We start from the raw sequence: 17,196 nt of genomic DNA on the forward strand, positions 1-17,196 counted from the left end.
AATGGAGATTCTCAATCATCCAGTTCATGGTTGGCCCAAAGATAGTTTTTTTTTTTTCCAAAAGGCAACTGGACAATCTTTGAAAGCCTTTTGCTACTCCTCCAGGGAGATTAGAACGGAAGAAGCTTCTTGGATAAAAAGTGAAATATTTTCAACAAAAGAAAAAAAAACACCCCAAGAAAGTCCAGTTGCCTTTTGGAAAAAGCACCTTTAGGACTTCTGCAGGACATGATTTCTTCAGGATCAATCTCAACTTTTGGAGCCAGTAAATAATTTCTGCTTCTGTTCAAGTCCGGGATGCAATGAAGGGATCCAAATAGCATCCAAAAGTAAATCAGAGTCGGAGGCAAAGGATTCCTCAAAATTCCAATTTATTAATAGGGCCATGTTGGCATATCTGGGAAAACCCGAATCTGAAAGTTTCCCAGTTTTCCCACCCAGGTGGAAGCTCAAGATCCTGCCCCTACACCCACAAGTCCATCACATGATCCAATCTTCCACTGCCACAAAGACAGATTCCTCCCATCCAGTTCCGGCCAGGGGCAGAGACAATGGATGACCTTGAGTTTCGAAGAAGAATGTTATTATGGCTACATATCATCCAACTCCATATAATCCCCCCCTCCCATTTTTCCATAGTAGAAAATGAATAGTAGAAAGTGTGGCAGGCCCCCAAGTCCAAAAGAAAAGATGGCTTGCAGGTTTGACAACCTTATAAATTCAGAAAAGAAAGGCATGAGAATGTAACCTTTGGTGCACTTCAGTGTTTTCCAATGTCTTGTCTTTGTGCAGAGGAAATAAAATGGTACAATGGACGACAGTGAGGAATCGGATGAAGATTTTGAAACCAAAGGTGTGTCGTTGCCCGATGTTGTTGTTGCATGGAGGAAGAATAAAGAGGGTGGGGTGAGAGGAAAGGAAAGGAGAAACAATATCCTGGGTTTTCAGTCTTCAGTGAAGGTCAAAGTGAGGCTAATGTGCCTCAGAGTATTACTCTGCTTTAATGTCCTCTCTCTGAACATATGCAGAGGTTCCTGCCAGTCTGGAAAATTGAAAGGCGCTTGGAGCTCCCTGAGCTTGGTTATTTCTTTGCAAACGTTGCATTACCCAACTATGTAACATCATCAGGGCTAGTATGGAGTGAGGTTTGCTCTCAATGTATATACTAGTGGCTTGCTGTCAAAACTGACAGGGAAATCCTCTGAAGTATTGGTTCTCAATCTGTGGTCAGCAGATCTCCGGGCTTCCGTGATGTACACAACGCAGGGTGTACACAACGACTTGAAGAAATGTTATGATTTAAATCTTGAGTTATGTCTTGGGGGGGGCAGTCTGTTGCCGTGGTCTGTGGCCACGAAAGGTATTTAAAGTGAGTCTGTGGTGAAGAAAAGGTTGAGAACCACGACTGTAGAATATAAATTCAGAACAAACCTGCTCCCTGCTAGCACTGATGCTGTTACGTAGCTGGGTCATGAAATGTCTGCAAGAAAACAAGCAAGCCAAGGTTCCAACAGTTGTCCTCCTCCTCCTCCTCCAGCTCCCCGCTCCTCTCCTGCACTTTGCAAGCCCCACTCCCATCTAGCACTGATGATGTTACCTAGTTGGGTAATGAAATGTCTGCAAGAAAACTATGGAGCTCAGAGAGCGCCAAGGATCTCGGACACAGTTCAACCCTGAACTGCAAATATTCTCGTCAGCACTGATGATGTTACCTAATTGGGCCATGAGACGTCTGCAAGAAAACAACCAAGTTCAGGGAGCTCCACGGATCCCACAGTCCTCCTCCTCCTCCTCGGCTGGAATGCAATTCCCTCAGCATCACAGCCAGTAAAAACAAGCTTCCTCATTAAGGCCGCCTGCTTGAATCTTTAGGGGGAGATTGGGCTTTTGGGGATAGGATTCTTGGGTGATGCATTAGGCTGGGGCCGATAGCATTTGACATGTTGGAGGTCAGTTGGTTTTCTCTCTTTCTCTAGAACCAGCTCCAGGGGCAGAGGTAGCAGGTAAGGAGGCATCCCAAAATCCATGCTGTAGGTCAGGTTTCCGGGTGGGGGGGGGGCAACCTGTTCTTCAAAAAATATAGAAAAGTGACGCCAGAAAAAGACCTGGTGGCCCATCAAGTCTCTCCTTTGACTTTGCTTTTTGTGTTCTTTTTAATTAATTCATTATTATTTTGTAAATGTTATTTTCATTTAAAAACAACAACTGGGCCTGGGCTTTTCCCAGCATGTTTAAGCTCAATTACTTCAGGGATGAGTTCCGGCAGGAACTACTGCCGGTTCGGTCGTGTGCACGCCATGCGCTTGATGCACGCTCTGCATGCCTGCGCAGTGCAATAAAAATTGTTCTGCGCATGCGTAGAAGCGAAAAACAAGATGGCGGCACCAAAGGCACCTCCCAGAGAACCAGTTCGGGGGCGGAGCAGGCCTGGGTCCCTGCTGGTTCCAGCGACCCCGGCTGCCAAACCACTAACGGTCCAGACCGGTAGGAACCCACCACTGAATTACTTATCTGCAAAAGGCAACTAATAGTGCTTAAGATTCCTCCTCCTCCTCTCTGCAAATCCCCCTCCCTTCTAGCACTGAGGATGTTACCTAGTTGGGCCATGAGACGTCTGCAAGAAAACCACCAAGTTCAGGGAGCTCCAAGGACCCCACAGTCCTCCTCTTCCTCCTCCTCCTCCTCCTCCTCCTCCTCTCTGCAACCCCCCTCCCTTCTAGCACTGAGGATGTTACCTAGCTGGGTCATGAAATGCCTGCAAGAAAGCCAGCCACTACGTAGGTCATCCAAGCCCAAGGTTCCAATAGCTGTCTTCTTCCTCCTCCTCCTCTCCCAGCTCCCCTCCTCCTCCTCTCCTGCAAGCCCCACTCCCTCTAGCACTGATGATGTTACCTAGTTGGGTAATGAAATGTCTGCAAGAAAACAAGCAAGCCAAGGTTCCAACAGTTTTCCTCCTCCTCCTCCTCCAGCTCCCCCCTCCTCCTCTCCTGCACTTTGCAAGCCCCACTCCCTCTAGCACTGATGATGTTACCTAGTTGGGTAATGAAATGTCTGCAAGAAAACAAGCAAGCCAAGGTTCCAGCAGTTTTCCTCCTCCTCCTCCTCCAGCTCCCCCCTCCTCCTCTCCTGCACTTTGCAAGCCCCACTCCCTCTAGCACTGATGATGTTACCTAGTTGGGTAATGAAATGTCTGCAAGAAAATAAGCAAGCCAAGGTTCCAACAGTTTTCCTCCTCCTCCTCCTCCAGCTCCCCCCTCCTCCTCTCCTGCACTTTGCAAGCCCCACTCCCTCTAGCACTGATGATGTTACCTAATTGGGTAATGAAACGTCTGCAAGAAAACAACCAGGTTTAGGGTGCTCCATGGATCCCACAGTCCTCCTCCTCCTCCTCTTCCTCCTCCTCGAATGGAAGGAAATACAATTCCTGCAGCTTCTCACCCAGTAAAAGCTTCCTCATTAAGGCCGCCTGCTTGATGAATCTTTAGGGGGAGATTGGGCTTTTGTCTGGGGCCGATCCCATTTGACATGTTGGAGGTCAGTTGGTTTTCTCTCTTTCTCTAGAACCAGCTCCAGGGGCAGAGGCAGCAGGTAAGGAGGCATCCCAAAATCCACGCTGTAGGTCAGGGAGCTCCAAGCATCCCACAGTCCTCCTCCTCCTCCTCCTCCTCCTCCTCCTCCTCCTCCTCCTCCTCCTCCTCCTCCTCCTCCTCGACTGGAATGCAATCCCTGCAGCATCACAGCCAGTAAAAACAAGCTTCCTCATTAAGGCCGCCTGCTTGATGAATCTTTAGGGCAATGGGGGGGGGGGTTCCAGATCTCGTTCCAACCGGTACAGTTGGAATGGGCCTGGCGGCATCCACATGGGCGCATATGCATCAGTGAGCCTCTAAGACGCTCCAGCTGCTCAGAGGAGCGTTGCACAGGCGCTGCACATGCTGTGCGCAGGCGCAGAAGTGCCAAAGACTTAAAAGACCGGTAAGGAGGTGGACCCTCCGGAGCATCATACCGGAATGGTATCCGGTGCTCCGGGCAGGCTCCGGTACACCTGTACCGAGGCGTACCGCCTGCAACCCACCACTGCTTTAGGGGGAGTTTGGGCTTTTGGGGATAGGATTCTTGGGTGATGCATTAGGCTGGGGCCGATCCCATTTGGCATGTTGGAGGTCAGTTGGCTTTCTGTCTTTCTCTAGGTCCAGTTCCAGCAAAAGAGGCACTACCAGGTAAGCACCGTATGCATCCCAAAATCCATGCTGTAGGTCAGTTTTTATCTTATTTAGGAGATTTATATTGCCGCCTGTTTGCACATGGCAATTCAAGGAGGCTTACAAGAATCTAAAAAGATCATATAAAAATATTAAAAGTAATAAAAGAGAGAATCATATATAATAAAATAAAATCACCACCTACCCCAGCAGCAGCAGATCACATGAGCCATTTAATGGGTCCATCCCTCTCTGGGTTCCCCAGATGTTCCAGAGAGAGGGAGCCACCACAGAGAAGGCCCTTCTTCTGGGTCCCACCAGGTGTATATCCCTTGGGGATGGGGCCCACATCCCCGCCTCCCCGCTCTGATGGGTCAGGTAGATGTGACCGGCAAGAGACAGTCCCTCAAATAACCTGGTCTCAAACTATGAAGGGCTTTAAAGGTGACAACCAGCACCTTGAATTGCACCCGGAAGCAAATCAACAGCCAATGCAGCTCCCACAGGAGAGGCGAAACATGTGCATACCGAGGTCTGCACAAAACCATGCGGGCCGCTGCAGTTTGCACCAACAGGACCTTCCGGGCGACCTTGACGGGCAGCCCTGCGTAGAGCACGTTGCAATATGGGAAGTGATGATTACATGAGTGACTGTGAGTAGGGATTGCTGGTCCAGGAAAGGGTATAACCAGCACACAACCTGCAGTTGCGCAAAGGCCCTCCCTCCTCCATGGACTGCCACCTGCTCTTCGAGCAGGAGTTGTGAGTCCAGGAGAACCCCCAGATTATGCACAGGGTCTGTTTTGGGTAGTGCCACCCCATCCAAGACTAAAGATGGCAATTCTCCCTGGGCCAACGAACCCCAAACCCCAAAGAGCCACTCGGTCTTGCCAAGGTTTAGTTTCAACCCGTTGCTCCCCATCTGGCCCCTAACAGCCCCCAGGCACTGCGAGAAGGAGGACATGGTATCACTTAACTCACCATGGGTTGAGACATACAGCTGAGTACCATCGGCATTTTGATGATACTTCAGTCCATGGTGATGGATGACCTCATCCAGCGACTTCACATAAATGTTGAACAGGAGGGACAGAGTCCTGAGTCCTGCAGAACCCTGCAAAGCAGTGGGCGAGGGCTGGATCTTCCCCCCTCCTATCAACACTGACGGAGAGCAGCTGCGGAGGAAGGAGGTGTCCTAACAATCCCATTTATTCCTATCCGTTTCATGTATTCATAATCTTGTGTATACTTACAGCTATTATCCTATTCATGCTTTAAAAAACAAACAAACAAACGATGCGGTTATCTGTTTGGCTCATGAAATGTCTGCAAGAAAATAACTTAGCACTCAGAGCAACAAGGACTCCTGGGCTGCAAATACTTTGCTTTATTGGAAGCCAAGAAGTTGCTGTGCTGCTTTGAATCCCCCAACTGTCCCTTCACTGGAAAGAAGACCCCTCCCTTAATCCTTGGTCAAAGTGAAACAGAGGCGTCCAATTGGGATTAGAGTGGCGGCCATGAGGTGGAGCTGCTTCCTTTTTTAAAAGAAAGTTGTCTGCTCACTGTGACAGGGACGAGTCGTGCAAATTTCAAGGGTATAAAGAAAATGATTACAAGTAGCGTATTTTTCGGAGTATAAGACGCACCTTTCTCCCTCAAAAAAGAGGCTGAAAATCTGGGTGCATCTTATACACTGAATACAGCATTTTTTGCCACCTGAAACCCCGTCCCCATCACCAAAATGGCTGTGCATAGCCTTTAGGAGGCTTTCAAAGAGCTCTTGGGGGCTGGGGAGGGCAGAAATGAGCAAAGAACAGGCCATGTTTTGTTCATTTTTGGCCCCACCCCTACCCCCCAGGAGCACTCTGCAAGCCTCCTAAAGGCTATTCATGCCTTTTGGGGGGGGGGGGGAAGCGGGCCTGTTTTCGCAAAAAACAGGCCATTTTTTAAAAAATTGCCTCTTCAAAACCTTGGTGCATCTTATACTCCGAAAAATACAGTAGTTCTCAACGTATGATGGGTCCTTTGAAGTTACAACAAATTACCCACAAGCTACTTAGGACTCCCTTCTAAAGTTCTGATACCTGATAGTCAAGCGACTATATTTCAGGTCCTCAGCAACCAGCCGTTTTATGGCCGTTTGCAGTGGTCACATAGCCACATTTATGATGCTTTTGTTTTTGTTGTAAAACCAATTCTTTACGGCTTTGTGAAATGTCCCTGGGGCGGGGTGGGGGCCCACTGACTGAGATGCTGGCGGGGTTGCTGTTTTGTGTGTTTCCCTGAGGGATAAACAAAATACTCTTTCCTTCTTGTGCTTCTAGGGAAATCAACTTTTGATACCAAAACAACCATTATTCTCTGGTCTTCCGCAGTCATGTTCGCTGCTTCTGCCATCTTGTGCACTCTCTGTAAGTTCAACGCTGCGGCACGAAAAATAACTTTAGAAGGGACATTGGTGGTCTTCTAGGCCAACCCCCTGTTCCAACAGGGGACCTTAGACCCGTGATGGTGAACCTATGGCACATGTGTCACAGGTGGCACCTGGAGCCATTTCTGGGGGCACGCAAGGCGTTGCCCTGTCAGCTCCAGTGCACGCACCAGCTGATTTTCGACCTTGTTTTTTGGCCATTTTTCACCCTCTGGAGGCTTCCCTGAAGCCTCTGGAGGGCAAAAAAACACCCAAGGCACAAACAGGAATGGACTTCCGATTTGTGCATTGGGCTGTTTTTCGCCCTCTGGGAAGCCTCCAGAAGCCTCTGGAGGGAGAAAAACGACCCAAGAGGCAGCCTGGAAGATCGTCCCCGAACTTCCGGTTTGGCCATTTTTCGCCCTTCCCATGCTCCTAGAAAGCCTCTGGAGCCCGGGGAGGGCAAAAACACGGACCTACTGGGCCACCGGAAGTTGGAAAACAGGCTGTTTCCAGCCTCCAGAGGGCCTCCGGGGGGCAGGAGAGGACGTTTTCACCGTCCCCAGGCTCCAAAAAAGCTATGCGTGCATGCATGGGGCAGCGGGGGGGGGGGGAGGTCACACATGCATGCACAGGGGGCATGGCATGGGGGCCATTAAATTATGCAGGTGGGGGTGGGTGCTTTTGGCACCCGAGGTGAAAAAGGTTCGCGGTCACTGCCCTAGAAGACCATTCCAGACATTGTCTAGCCTGCGTTGAGCATGAATGATGACTCATTACTGATTTAATTCCTGTGGTGGAATGAAGCATTTCATGTGTTCTGCTCATGTGAATGGCCCTTCATAGTTGCTCCAAACAATCCCTTCGGTGTTTAGAAATGCTGCACAAGCTATGCTAATCTCATGGAACGGTTTCTAAAGGACTTTCGTTTCTTACTCTTTTTTCTTTTGACTATAGAGGTCTATGAATTTCCAACCCTTTAGGCTCAAACAAGTATAGATTTTAACCAGAGATGGATTCAGCCGGTTCAGACGGGTTCAGGCAAACCGGTAGGGGAGATAGTGGCCTGTCCCCCCCCCCATCCCGGCGCTATGCCGTCCTATTTAGCCACGTTTCTGAGGCTGGGCACATGCACGGAAGGCAGACGGATGAGCCAACCGCATACGTGGAAGGCCGGGCGCATGCGCGGAAGATGCGCACTCACAAAGCAACCACGCGCATGCGGGGCGAACTAGTGGTAAAAAATAGTGAAACCCACTGCTGATTCTAACAGTTAGAAACCTTGGTAGTCACGGTGAGCTTCTCAACAAAATTTAATGATGAGAAAAGTACTGTATTTTTCAGAATATAAGACGCACCAAGATTTTGAAGAGGTAAATTTAAAAAAACGTTTTTGCACTCTGCAGACCTCCCAAACCCTCTGCACGTCTCATTTTTTTGTGAAAAATGGGGCATGCAGAGAGTTTGAGAGGCCTGCAAAGTGCTCCTCGGGGCTGGGGGGGGGGGGCAAAAGCAAGCGAAAAACAGCCCATTTTTGTTTGTTTTTGACCTCTCCAGCCCCCAGGGGCCTCTGCATGTCCATTTATGTGAAGGGGGCGGGGTTTCAGGAAGCCAAAAATGCTGTATTCAGTGTATAAGACGCACCCAGATTTTCACCCTCTTTTTGGGGGGGAAAGGTGCTTCTTATACTCCGAAAAATACGGTAAGCTTCGACATTTAGGCAGGAAAAACCAAATGCATACAATAGACAAAGAATAGCAGTAACTGTGAAAGGATCTTGGAGTCCCTGTGGACAATCACTTAAGTATGAGCCAGCCGTGTGCAACAGCTGCCAAATTAGCCAATGCAGAGACCTAAAAGTCTTCCTTTCTGACCTTGGATTTCTGTTTGAGGATGAAGGGGTCAGGCATTGGATTTTTGCACATGTCCTGTATTCTGCTTGAAGCCCATGGAGATTCTCAGCCACGCAGGTCAAGGTTGCCCCAAAAGTGTGTTTTCAAGAGGCAACTGGACTTTCTGGTTTTTCTTTGAAGATGTTTCACTTCTCATCCAAGAAGCATCTTCAGCTCCTTCTTCAGCTGTATTCCGCTTGTTCCAGACAAGTTGGAGAGCCAAATGCACGGTGGAGACTTGCAGGCCTTGAGGTGGGGTGGGTAGTTGGGAAACGCAACTTCCTCAACTGTTCCCTCTCTCCCCCTTTTCTGCATTAGATTTTGTTTATTTAAATAAAATCGTTCAAACGATTCAATCCATGGAGACCATTCGATCGTTTTTGACCACTGAAAATCTTACTAACGACCAAATGAATGGTGAGTGGTGAATCGCGGCTATCCGTACTCTAGCTTTTTTGTTTTGTTTTCCAGAACTTTATCATTATTTCGCTTTCAAGCAATATCAGTTGACTATATTAATATAAATCTAACAAAGCCCCTTTGATGGAATAACAGAATATCAAAGTTGGTTTGAATATATTTCCTTGATCATTTTAATAATTTTGTCTCCAAATTTCATAGTGGTTAATTGTGTAATTAAAAATTGCCAATTTAAATTATCAAAAGCTTTCTGTGTATCTACCAATATTAATGCTAATTGTTTTTCTGGATGTGCTTCAAAGTACTGTAGTACGTTCATTATAATTCTTGTATTATTTCTTAATTGTCTTTTGGATAAAAATCCATTTTGGTCCAAATGAATAATTTTATTTAATATTTTTTGAGTCTTTCCGCCATAATTGTTGTACATATTTTATAGTCAATATTTAGCAGCGAGATAGGCCTATAATTCTTAATCAATTGTTTGTCCATATCTTCTTTTGGGATTAGTGTTATAAATGCCTCAGTTCATGAATTTGGCATTCTAGCTTTCTCCAGTACTTCATTATACATTTCTAACATAATTTTCTCAAAAGGTTTCCTGATTATTATTTTTTTATATATCTGCACAGGAATCCCATCTGGTCCTTGTGTTTTATTATTGTTTTGTTTCCTAATTGCCTCCTTCATCTCTATTAGGATTAGGGTTAGGGTTAGGAATATCTATTAGGGTTAGGGTTAGGAATATCAAAGTTGGAAAGGACCTCAGAGGTCTTCTAGTCCAACCCCCTGCTTTAGCAGGAAACCTTACATCATTCCAAACAAATGGCTGTTCAATCTCTTCCTAAAAACAGCCAGTGATGGAATATCCACAACCTCTGGAGAGAAAAAACAATGGCTACCAACCTGCCTTCCATTGAGGCCCTGGATACTGCACAAGTCAAAAAGAGGACTGTGAAAATATCTACAGACCCCTCACATCCTGGACATAAATGGTTTCAACTCCTACCCTCAAAACGAAGCTATAGGGCTCTGCACACCAAAACAACTGGACACAAGGACAATTTGTCCCTGCGTGCCATCACTCTGCTAAACAACTAATTCCCACAACACTGTCATATTACCTACTAAGACTGTATTACTACTATTATTACTACTACTATTATTATTCTCATCCTTCTTATTACCTATCTCTCTCCACCTATGGCCAATGTTCCCTCTAATTTTTTTCCAGTGTGAGCAGAAAAGTATAGTGTTTGAGCGGCACATTTTTATGCCTGAGCACCTGAATTTTTTTCACAGATGTCACTTAAGACAACAATGAAATCAGTATTATTTGAAACTCAAAGTTATGTTTCTTCAAGGTACTGGCTTAATTAAAAGTGTTATATAATGTCAGTATCACTTAACAACGCTCCTGCTTAGCAACCAAAATGTTGGCTCAGGAACTGGCATTTGAAGCACGCAAGTCTTAAAGCTGTCAAGTTACAAGTCCCTTGCACCCCTAATCCTTTAGGAAAAAAAAAACCAGGGGTCTTCAAACCTGACAGCTTTAAGACTTGTGGACTTCAACTCCCAGAATTCCTCCTCCAGTCATGTTGGCTCAGGAACTCTGGCATTTGAAGCATGCAAGTCTTAAAGCTGTCAAGTTACAAGACCCTTGCACCCCTAACCCTTTAGGAAAAAAAAAAAACCAGGGGTCTTCAAACCTGACAGCTTTAAGACTTGTGGACTTCAACTCCCAGAATTCCTCCTCCAGTCATGTTGGCTCAGGAACTCTGGCATTGAAGCATGCAAGTCTTAAAGCTGTCAAGTTACAAGACCCTTGCACCCCTAATCCTTTAGAAAAAAAAAACCAGGGTCTTCAAACCTGACAGCTTGAAGACTTGTGGACTTCAACTCCCAGAATTCCTCCTCCAGTCATGTTGCGGCGACGTCATCTGCGTGGATCTGCTCCATCTTCGGTTTTTTTCACAGGGGGCAGGGCTGCCGCTGAAGATGCCGCCGACGAGCCCTTGCCACCACCAGAATAACAGCTGCCACCACCACCTCCTCCTCCTCCAACAGCACCACCATATTTGGAGTGAAGCCGCCAAAGCTTCCGCTGGCGCCCCCCTCCACTCGGAGCACCTGAGCTGGGCACCGCGTTACCCCTGCTGCCTTCTCCTCCGCCGCCATGCTTTTGAGAAGCAATGAGGCCTTTTTCCCCTGCTCCCGCCCCCTCCGCCGCCTTCCTACTGGCTCCCACGGCCTCATGGCTCCTCAAAAGCACAGCACAGGAGGAGGGGGCAGGGTAACGCGGGGCTCAGCTCAGGTGCTCTGAACGGAGGGGGAGGCGCTGCTGCCATGGGCGGGGGCGCCGGCGGGAGCTTTGGCGGCTTCACCTCTGCCGCAGCGTCAGGCAGCAAATGTGGTAGTGCTGTTAGAGGAGGAGGAGGAGGTGGCAGCAGATATTCCGGTAGCGGCAGGGGCTTTACTTTAGCTGCAGCGCCGGGCGCAAGCAGCTAGGATTGGCCGCCCACAAAGGACCTCCCCGGGCTTGCTTTCCTGAACTAGCGTCAGTCGCACCACGCTCACCAAAACAAGTCTGGGGAGGTCTTTTGCGGGCGGCCAGTTCTAGCCGTCTGCAAAGGACCTCCCCAGCCTCCGGCGCCTGTGACAATAGAAAACACTGTGCGGCAGTTGGAAACTGCTGCGCGGTGTTTTCTTGCCACCTGCGCAGTTGCACAGCCGCGCACCTTAGAGGGAACAGTGCTTATGGCTATAACCTTGTTGCTTGTATCTTGACTATTTATATTGTTTTATTTAGTTTCCTAGTATGATTGCTTATTTAGTATCCTATGACTATCGCTAAGTGTTGTATCTTATGATTCTTGATGAATGTATTTTTAATGTACACTGAGAGCATCTGCACCAAAGACAAATTCCTTGTGTGGCCAATCACACTTGGCCAATAAAGAATTCTATTCTGTTCTGTTTTGTTCTAATTCTATTCTCTATTCCTTATTCTATTCTAGTCTATTCTACTCTACTGTACTCCTGATTCTTTATTCTATTCTATTCTATTCTATTCTATTCTATTCTATTCTAGTCCAGTCCAGTCCAGTCTAGTCTAGTCTAGTCTACAGGTGCATTAAAGAATGACAGATGAATAAAAGATGAAAATAAAAATAAAATCTCAGCTGAAAAGAAAAAAATATGATCTCAACTGAGAGAAAAATAATAAAATAGCAGCTTGTAGTTAGTGTAAAAGGTTCTAGAAAAAATAGTAGTTTGTAATAACACAGAAGAGGGTTTTTTCCCTTTAAAAATGTTGTGGTCTTTATAGTTTATAATCCAAACTATAAATATAAATGGATGGGGGTAGAAAACCGAAGGTCGGTAGAGATGCCTTCTGAACTTTCCCCCAATTGTTTAGATACAGCCGTACTGGGCAAAGCCTTTGAGTTGGTGAAAGAGCTGGAATTGATTCTCAAGGAAATGGAAGCGATAGAAGAAAACATGGGTAAGTTACTCTGAGTAACTTATATGAGTAAGTTACTCCTGTGTGGAGAACAACTGGAGCCAAGGGGGAAGCTGGGAAGAGGCTTGGTTTGATATGCATCCCTTCTGCTGTTATCTGTTCAGGCTTTGAGTAAATTGTTATTCCCATCTAGCTTCCTCTCTCCTTCCTTTTCCCTCCCCTCCCCCTTTCTCCCCTCCCCCTCTCCCCTCTTCTTCTCCCTCTCCCCTTCCTCTCTTCTTCTCCCTCTCTCATTACCTCCCCTCCCCTTTCTCTCTTCCCTCTGCCTCTCCCCTCCCCCTTTCCCTCTCTCCTCCCTCTCCCCCTTCCCCTTCTTCTTCTCCCTCTCCCCTCCCCCTCTCCCCTCCCTCTCTTCTTCTCCCTCTGTCATTCCCTCCCCACCCTTTTCTTTCTCCCTTCTCCCTCTCCCCTCCCCCCTTCCCTCCTCCTCCCTCTCGCCCTTCCCCTTCTTCTCCCTCTCCCCTCTCTCTCCCCTTCCTCTATTCTTCTCCCTCTGTCATTCCCTCCCCACTCTTTTCTTTCTCCCCTCCGCCTCTCCCTCTCCCCTCCCCCTTTCCCTCCTCCTCCCTCTCGCCCCTCCCCTTCTTCTTCTCCTTCTCCCCTCCCACTCTCCCCTTCCTCTCTTCTTCTCCCTCTGTCATTCCCTCCCCACCCTTTTCTTTCTCCCCTGTCTCTACCTTCCCCTCCCCCACTCCCCTCCCACTTTCCCTCTCTCCTTCCCCTCTCCCTTTACTCTGTTCTTCTCCCTCTCTCCTCCCATCCCCTCTTCTTCTCCCTCCCCCCTTTTCCCTCCCCCCTCCCCCCTCTGGTTGTAAGTCAACGTCTACCTGTATTTCTTCCTTCCATTATTTTAACCTAAATGCTTTTTGCCACATTGCCAAGTTTATTCCTTTAGATTTATGTCAATACAAAAAATGAGGAGAAACCCTCCCCCTGCATCTGATAAATCCCTTTTCTCATTTTTCTCCCCCTTTCTGGTGTCCCCCTTGGCATGGCTGGAAGAAATGATAAAGGAGAAGATAGAATCAGGGTGGAAAGGTTTCCAAGGCCATCTCTATTACATTTCTGAATCAACCATGATCTATCCTGAAGCTATCCTTGAATGCAAAGACCTGGACTCCGTTTTAGCTCCAATCCCTGACCTGGAGACAGAGGTAAGTCGAAGGTTTCCTGGCCTTTTCCAGCGTCATTTAACATTTTGAGAATATGTCATGAGATAATCGAATCAAATCAAATCGAATAACAGAGTTGGAAGGGACCATGGAGGTTTTCTATACGATTTCAGACAAATGATTGTCCAATCTCTTCTTGAAAACTTCCAGTGTTGGGGCATTCACAACTTCTGGTGGCAAGCTGTTCCACTGATTAATTGTCCTCACTGTCAGGAAGTTTCTCCTTAGTTCTAAGTTGCTTCTTTCCTTGATTAGTTTCCACCCATTGCTGCTTCTCCTGCCTTCAGGTGCTTTGGAGAATAGGTTTAACAGATTTAACAGATTTAAACTGATTGACACCCCCCCTTTTCATTGTGGCAACCCCTGAGATATTGGAAGACTGCTGTCATGTCACCCCTGGCCTTTCATCATTAAACTAGACATGCCCAGTTCCTCATATGTTTTAGTCTCCCCTAATCATCTTTGTTGCTCTTCTCTGTGTTCCTTTTTATTGCTAACTCTTTCAAACATTCCTTTCTCCAATGAATCCCCCTGCATGGCATGGATTATACGTCATAGGGACTCATGCCAAATGTCAGAGAGGAGCCTTGCCAAAACACAAAGTGGTCACCACATTTAGCATTACAAATCACAAAAAATATCAGCAAAGCAAGTGCCTGGCAGAGGGGGTCTCTGTGCAATACATACCCATCCTCATCTTTAATCTTTTAATCCCGAAATAAGGATTCTTTTGTCAACTCTCTGGCCCGCTTCACTTCAAAAATGACTCATCCTAGGCTCCCAGTTTTAATAAAAGGATTCTTGCTTCCTTTCCATTTTTTTCATGCTCTTAGGAGAGCTTTTTCTTCTTCTTCTTCTTCCTACCACACTCTGTAAGTTGCTAAGAGCTTTGCATTTGGAGTGGTTTAAGTATCCGAAGTGGGCAAATCCGTAGTTTTTGTCTTTTCTCCAGTACTTTGCAGAATTTATGACAAAGTTCTCAAGAATTGGGGTGTGGATTGGCCTTCAGAAGAAGGATAAAAACTGGATATGGGTTTACGACAACTCTACTTTGACCACAAGGTAAGTCTGTTCTTGGAAAAAGACACTTACTATTTCTTAGGCACAAAGAGGGGTGCTTGCATTTGTTATGCACCAAATGTGTACTTTTTAAAAAAAAAGTTCTATTTGGCTGAAGACCAGAAATTATACGTACAGTCTGTCAGGGTTCCAAATAGCATCCAAAAGTAAATCAGAATCCAAGGCAAAGTATTGCTCAAAGTTTCAATTTACGAAAAGAGCCATGTTGGCACATCTGGGAAAACCCGAATCTGAAGTCTTCCCGATTTTCCCCACCCAGTTGAAAGTTCAAGATTTTGCCCCCCACACCCATAAGCCCATCCCATGGTCCAATCTCCCACTGCCATTCTGGCAGTTCCACCCATCCAGTTCTGGTCAGGTGCAGAGGTGCAGAGACAAAGGATGACCTTGACTTTGTAGAAAGAATCTTGTTATGGCTACATATCATCTAACTCTGTACAATCCCCCCCCTTCCCATTTTCCCACAATAGAAAATGCATAGTAGAATAATAGAAAGTGTGGCAGGCCAAAGATCCAAAAGAAAAGATGGCTGCAGGCCTGACAGTGTTATAAGGACTGAATCAAAGCCTGCTGTTCCCCACCCAGACCCCTCCCCCTCCCCCCGGGCTCCAGACACCAAGAGAAGACCTCTGTGACATCACTTGGATCACCCAGGGTGGAGATATATGCAGGCAGTCCTCGACTTACGACCACAATTGAGCCCAAAATTTATGTTGTTAGGTGAAACATTTGTTAAGTGAATTTCCCCCTATTTTATGACTTTTCTTGCCACAGTTGTTAAGTGAATCATTGCAGTTGTCAAGTTAGCAACTCAGTTGTTAAGTAAATTTGGTCCCACCATTGACATTGCTTCGCTAAGTGAATCTGGCTTCCCTATTGACTTGTCAGATGGTCACAAAAGGAGATCACGTGACCCCGGGACGATGCAACAGTCATAAATACAAGCCAGTTGACAAGCCTTGATCATGTGACCATGGGGATGCTGCAACAGTCGTAAGTGTGGGAAATGATCATACCATACCATATGGTCATACCAAATGCTCAACAAAAATATCATTCAAAGCCAAGATTACCAAACAAAGCCTGTCCCACTTTGACCACGTCGTGCGAGTGGACTGGCTCGAAAAGCCAATCATCCTGGGAGTGATCAGGGGAAAAAGAAGGGACTGGCTTAGTACCCATTGGCTGGACACTATAAAACAAGGTTCTCCAAACTTGGGAACTTCAAGACTTGTGGACTTCAATTCCCACAATTCCCCAGTCAGCCAAGCTGGGGAATTCTGGGAATTGAAGTCCACAAGTCTTAAAGTTCCCAAGTTTGGAGACCCTTAGTATAAAGCAGGGGTGTCAAACTCAGTTGCATTGAAGGCCACATCAGGGTTGTGTTTGACCTTGGGGAGCTGGGCTGGGCATGGCCAGCTCGACGTCGTTCATGTTGGGTGCGCCTATGGTGGACCGAGGATGATCAGGGTGGATCTGAAGAGGTGGTGTGAGACAGAGGGGCATGCTGACCCATACAGTGGCTGAGAGCTGGACATGACTGAATGGCCTGCGATGGCAACAGTGTACGTCAGTGTACAGTGTACCATGCCCTATTTACCCACTGCATCTAATGTCCATTCCATCCAGGGTTTAAGGGTGTAACTGGCGCCTACGATGTCAACATTGTATGGATGTGAAATGATTTGATGGCAATTTCCTTACAGCTTTTACAGAGAGAGGCAAGGGCTGTTTGGCAGCCTGGCCTGATCCGTTGTGTGTTTTTCTCTATTTTCTGTAGTTTCTGGAAACGAGGAGAACCAAAATCCATGAACACGTGTGTTGAAATTGAAAAAGGTTGTGCCAACAAAGGGAAGTGCTGGAGCAGCATTTCTTGTGACAAAACCAAACATGCCTTTTGTAGATTAGAGGCAAATCCTCGATGGATATCTTAGGATACAGTTGTCCCAATCTCTACGCAAAAGCACCAACCCACGAAGCTTTATTATTTCTTCACAAAACCACTTAGGTTGCAGATAAGAGTGCCATGCCATCCCTGCTGCTTTGATGCTTTTCCAACTGGCTTCTTCCATGCTACAAAAGAGATTTCTGTGTGAATTGGTGAAGCGCAACAGAGAAGACCTCAGGAGCGCAAAGGCTTCAGTTAAAAACACATGTTCTGTTGCCAGAGATTGGTGCCAGAGATGGAATAAAATGATTGATTAACGCCGGCTTCCTTCCTTCTCCAGAGACCACCCGATCTTTCTGATCCAACTTCTTAGCATTAAAAGATGCCAAAATGCATAACATTTGATTTCCATGGAAGATGACATTTGAGGGTTCTATAATCTACCCAGATCAGGGATGAAATCCAGCAGGTTCTGGAGAACCGGTAGCAGAAATTCTGAGCAGTTCGGAGAACTGGCAAATGCCACCTCCGGCTGGCCCTCGAGTGGGGTGGGAAGGGAGATTTCGCAGTATCCTTCCCCTGCCATGCCCACCGAGCCACACCCACAGA

The 17,196-nt window shown here is 46.9% G+C and overlaps 1 protein-coding gene across 1 annotated transcript; it reads left to right on the forward strand.

Moving 5' to 3' along the window:
- Window positions 1-810: 810 nt before the first annotated feature.
- On the forward strand, window positions 811-16,756 carry LOC309395771 (CD209 antigen-like; the record flags this gene model as incomplete). Its single annotated transcript, XM_081960304.1, has 5 exons — window positions 811-853; window positions 12,343-12,429; window positions 13,450-13,601; window positions 14,572-14,681; window positions 16,480-16,756. The coding sequence occupies 5 exons, from the start codon at window positions 811-813 to the stop codon at window positions 16,631-16,633; spliced, it is 546 nt and encodes a 181-aa protein (XP_081816430.1). The 3' UTR covers window positions 16,634-16,756.
- Between the last annotated feature and the right edge of the window lie 440 nt (window positions 16,757-17,196).

This window comes from Natrix helvetica (assembly GCF_964273705.1).
Source record: "Natrix helvetica genome assembly, chromosome: 7".
In the NCBI taxonomy this organism is placed as follows: Eukaryota; Metazoa; Chordata; class Lepidosauria; order Squamata; family Natricidae; genus Natrix; species Natrix helvetica.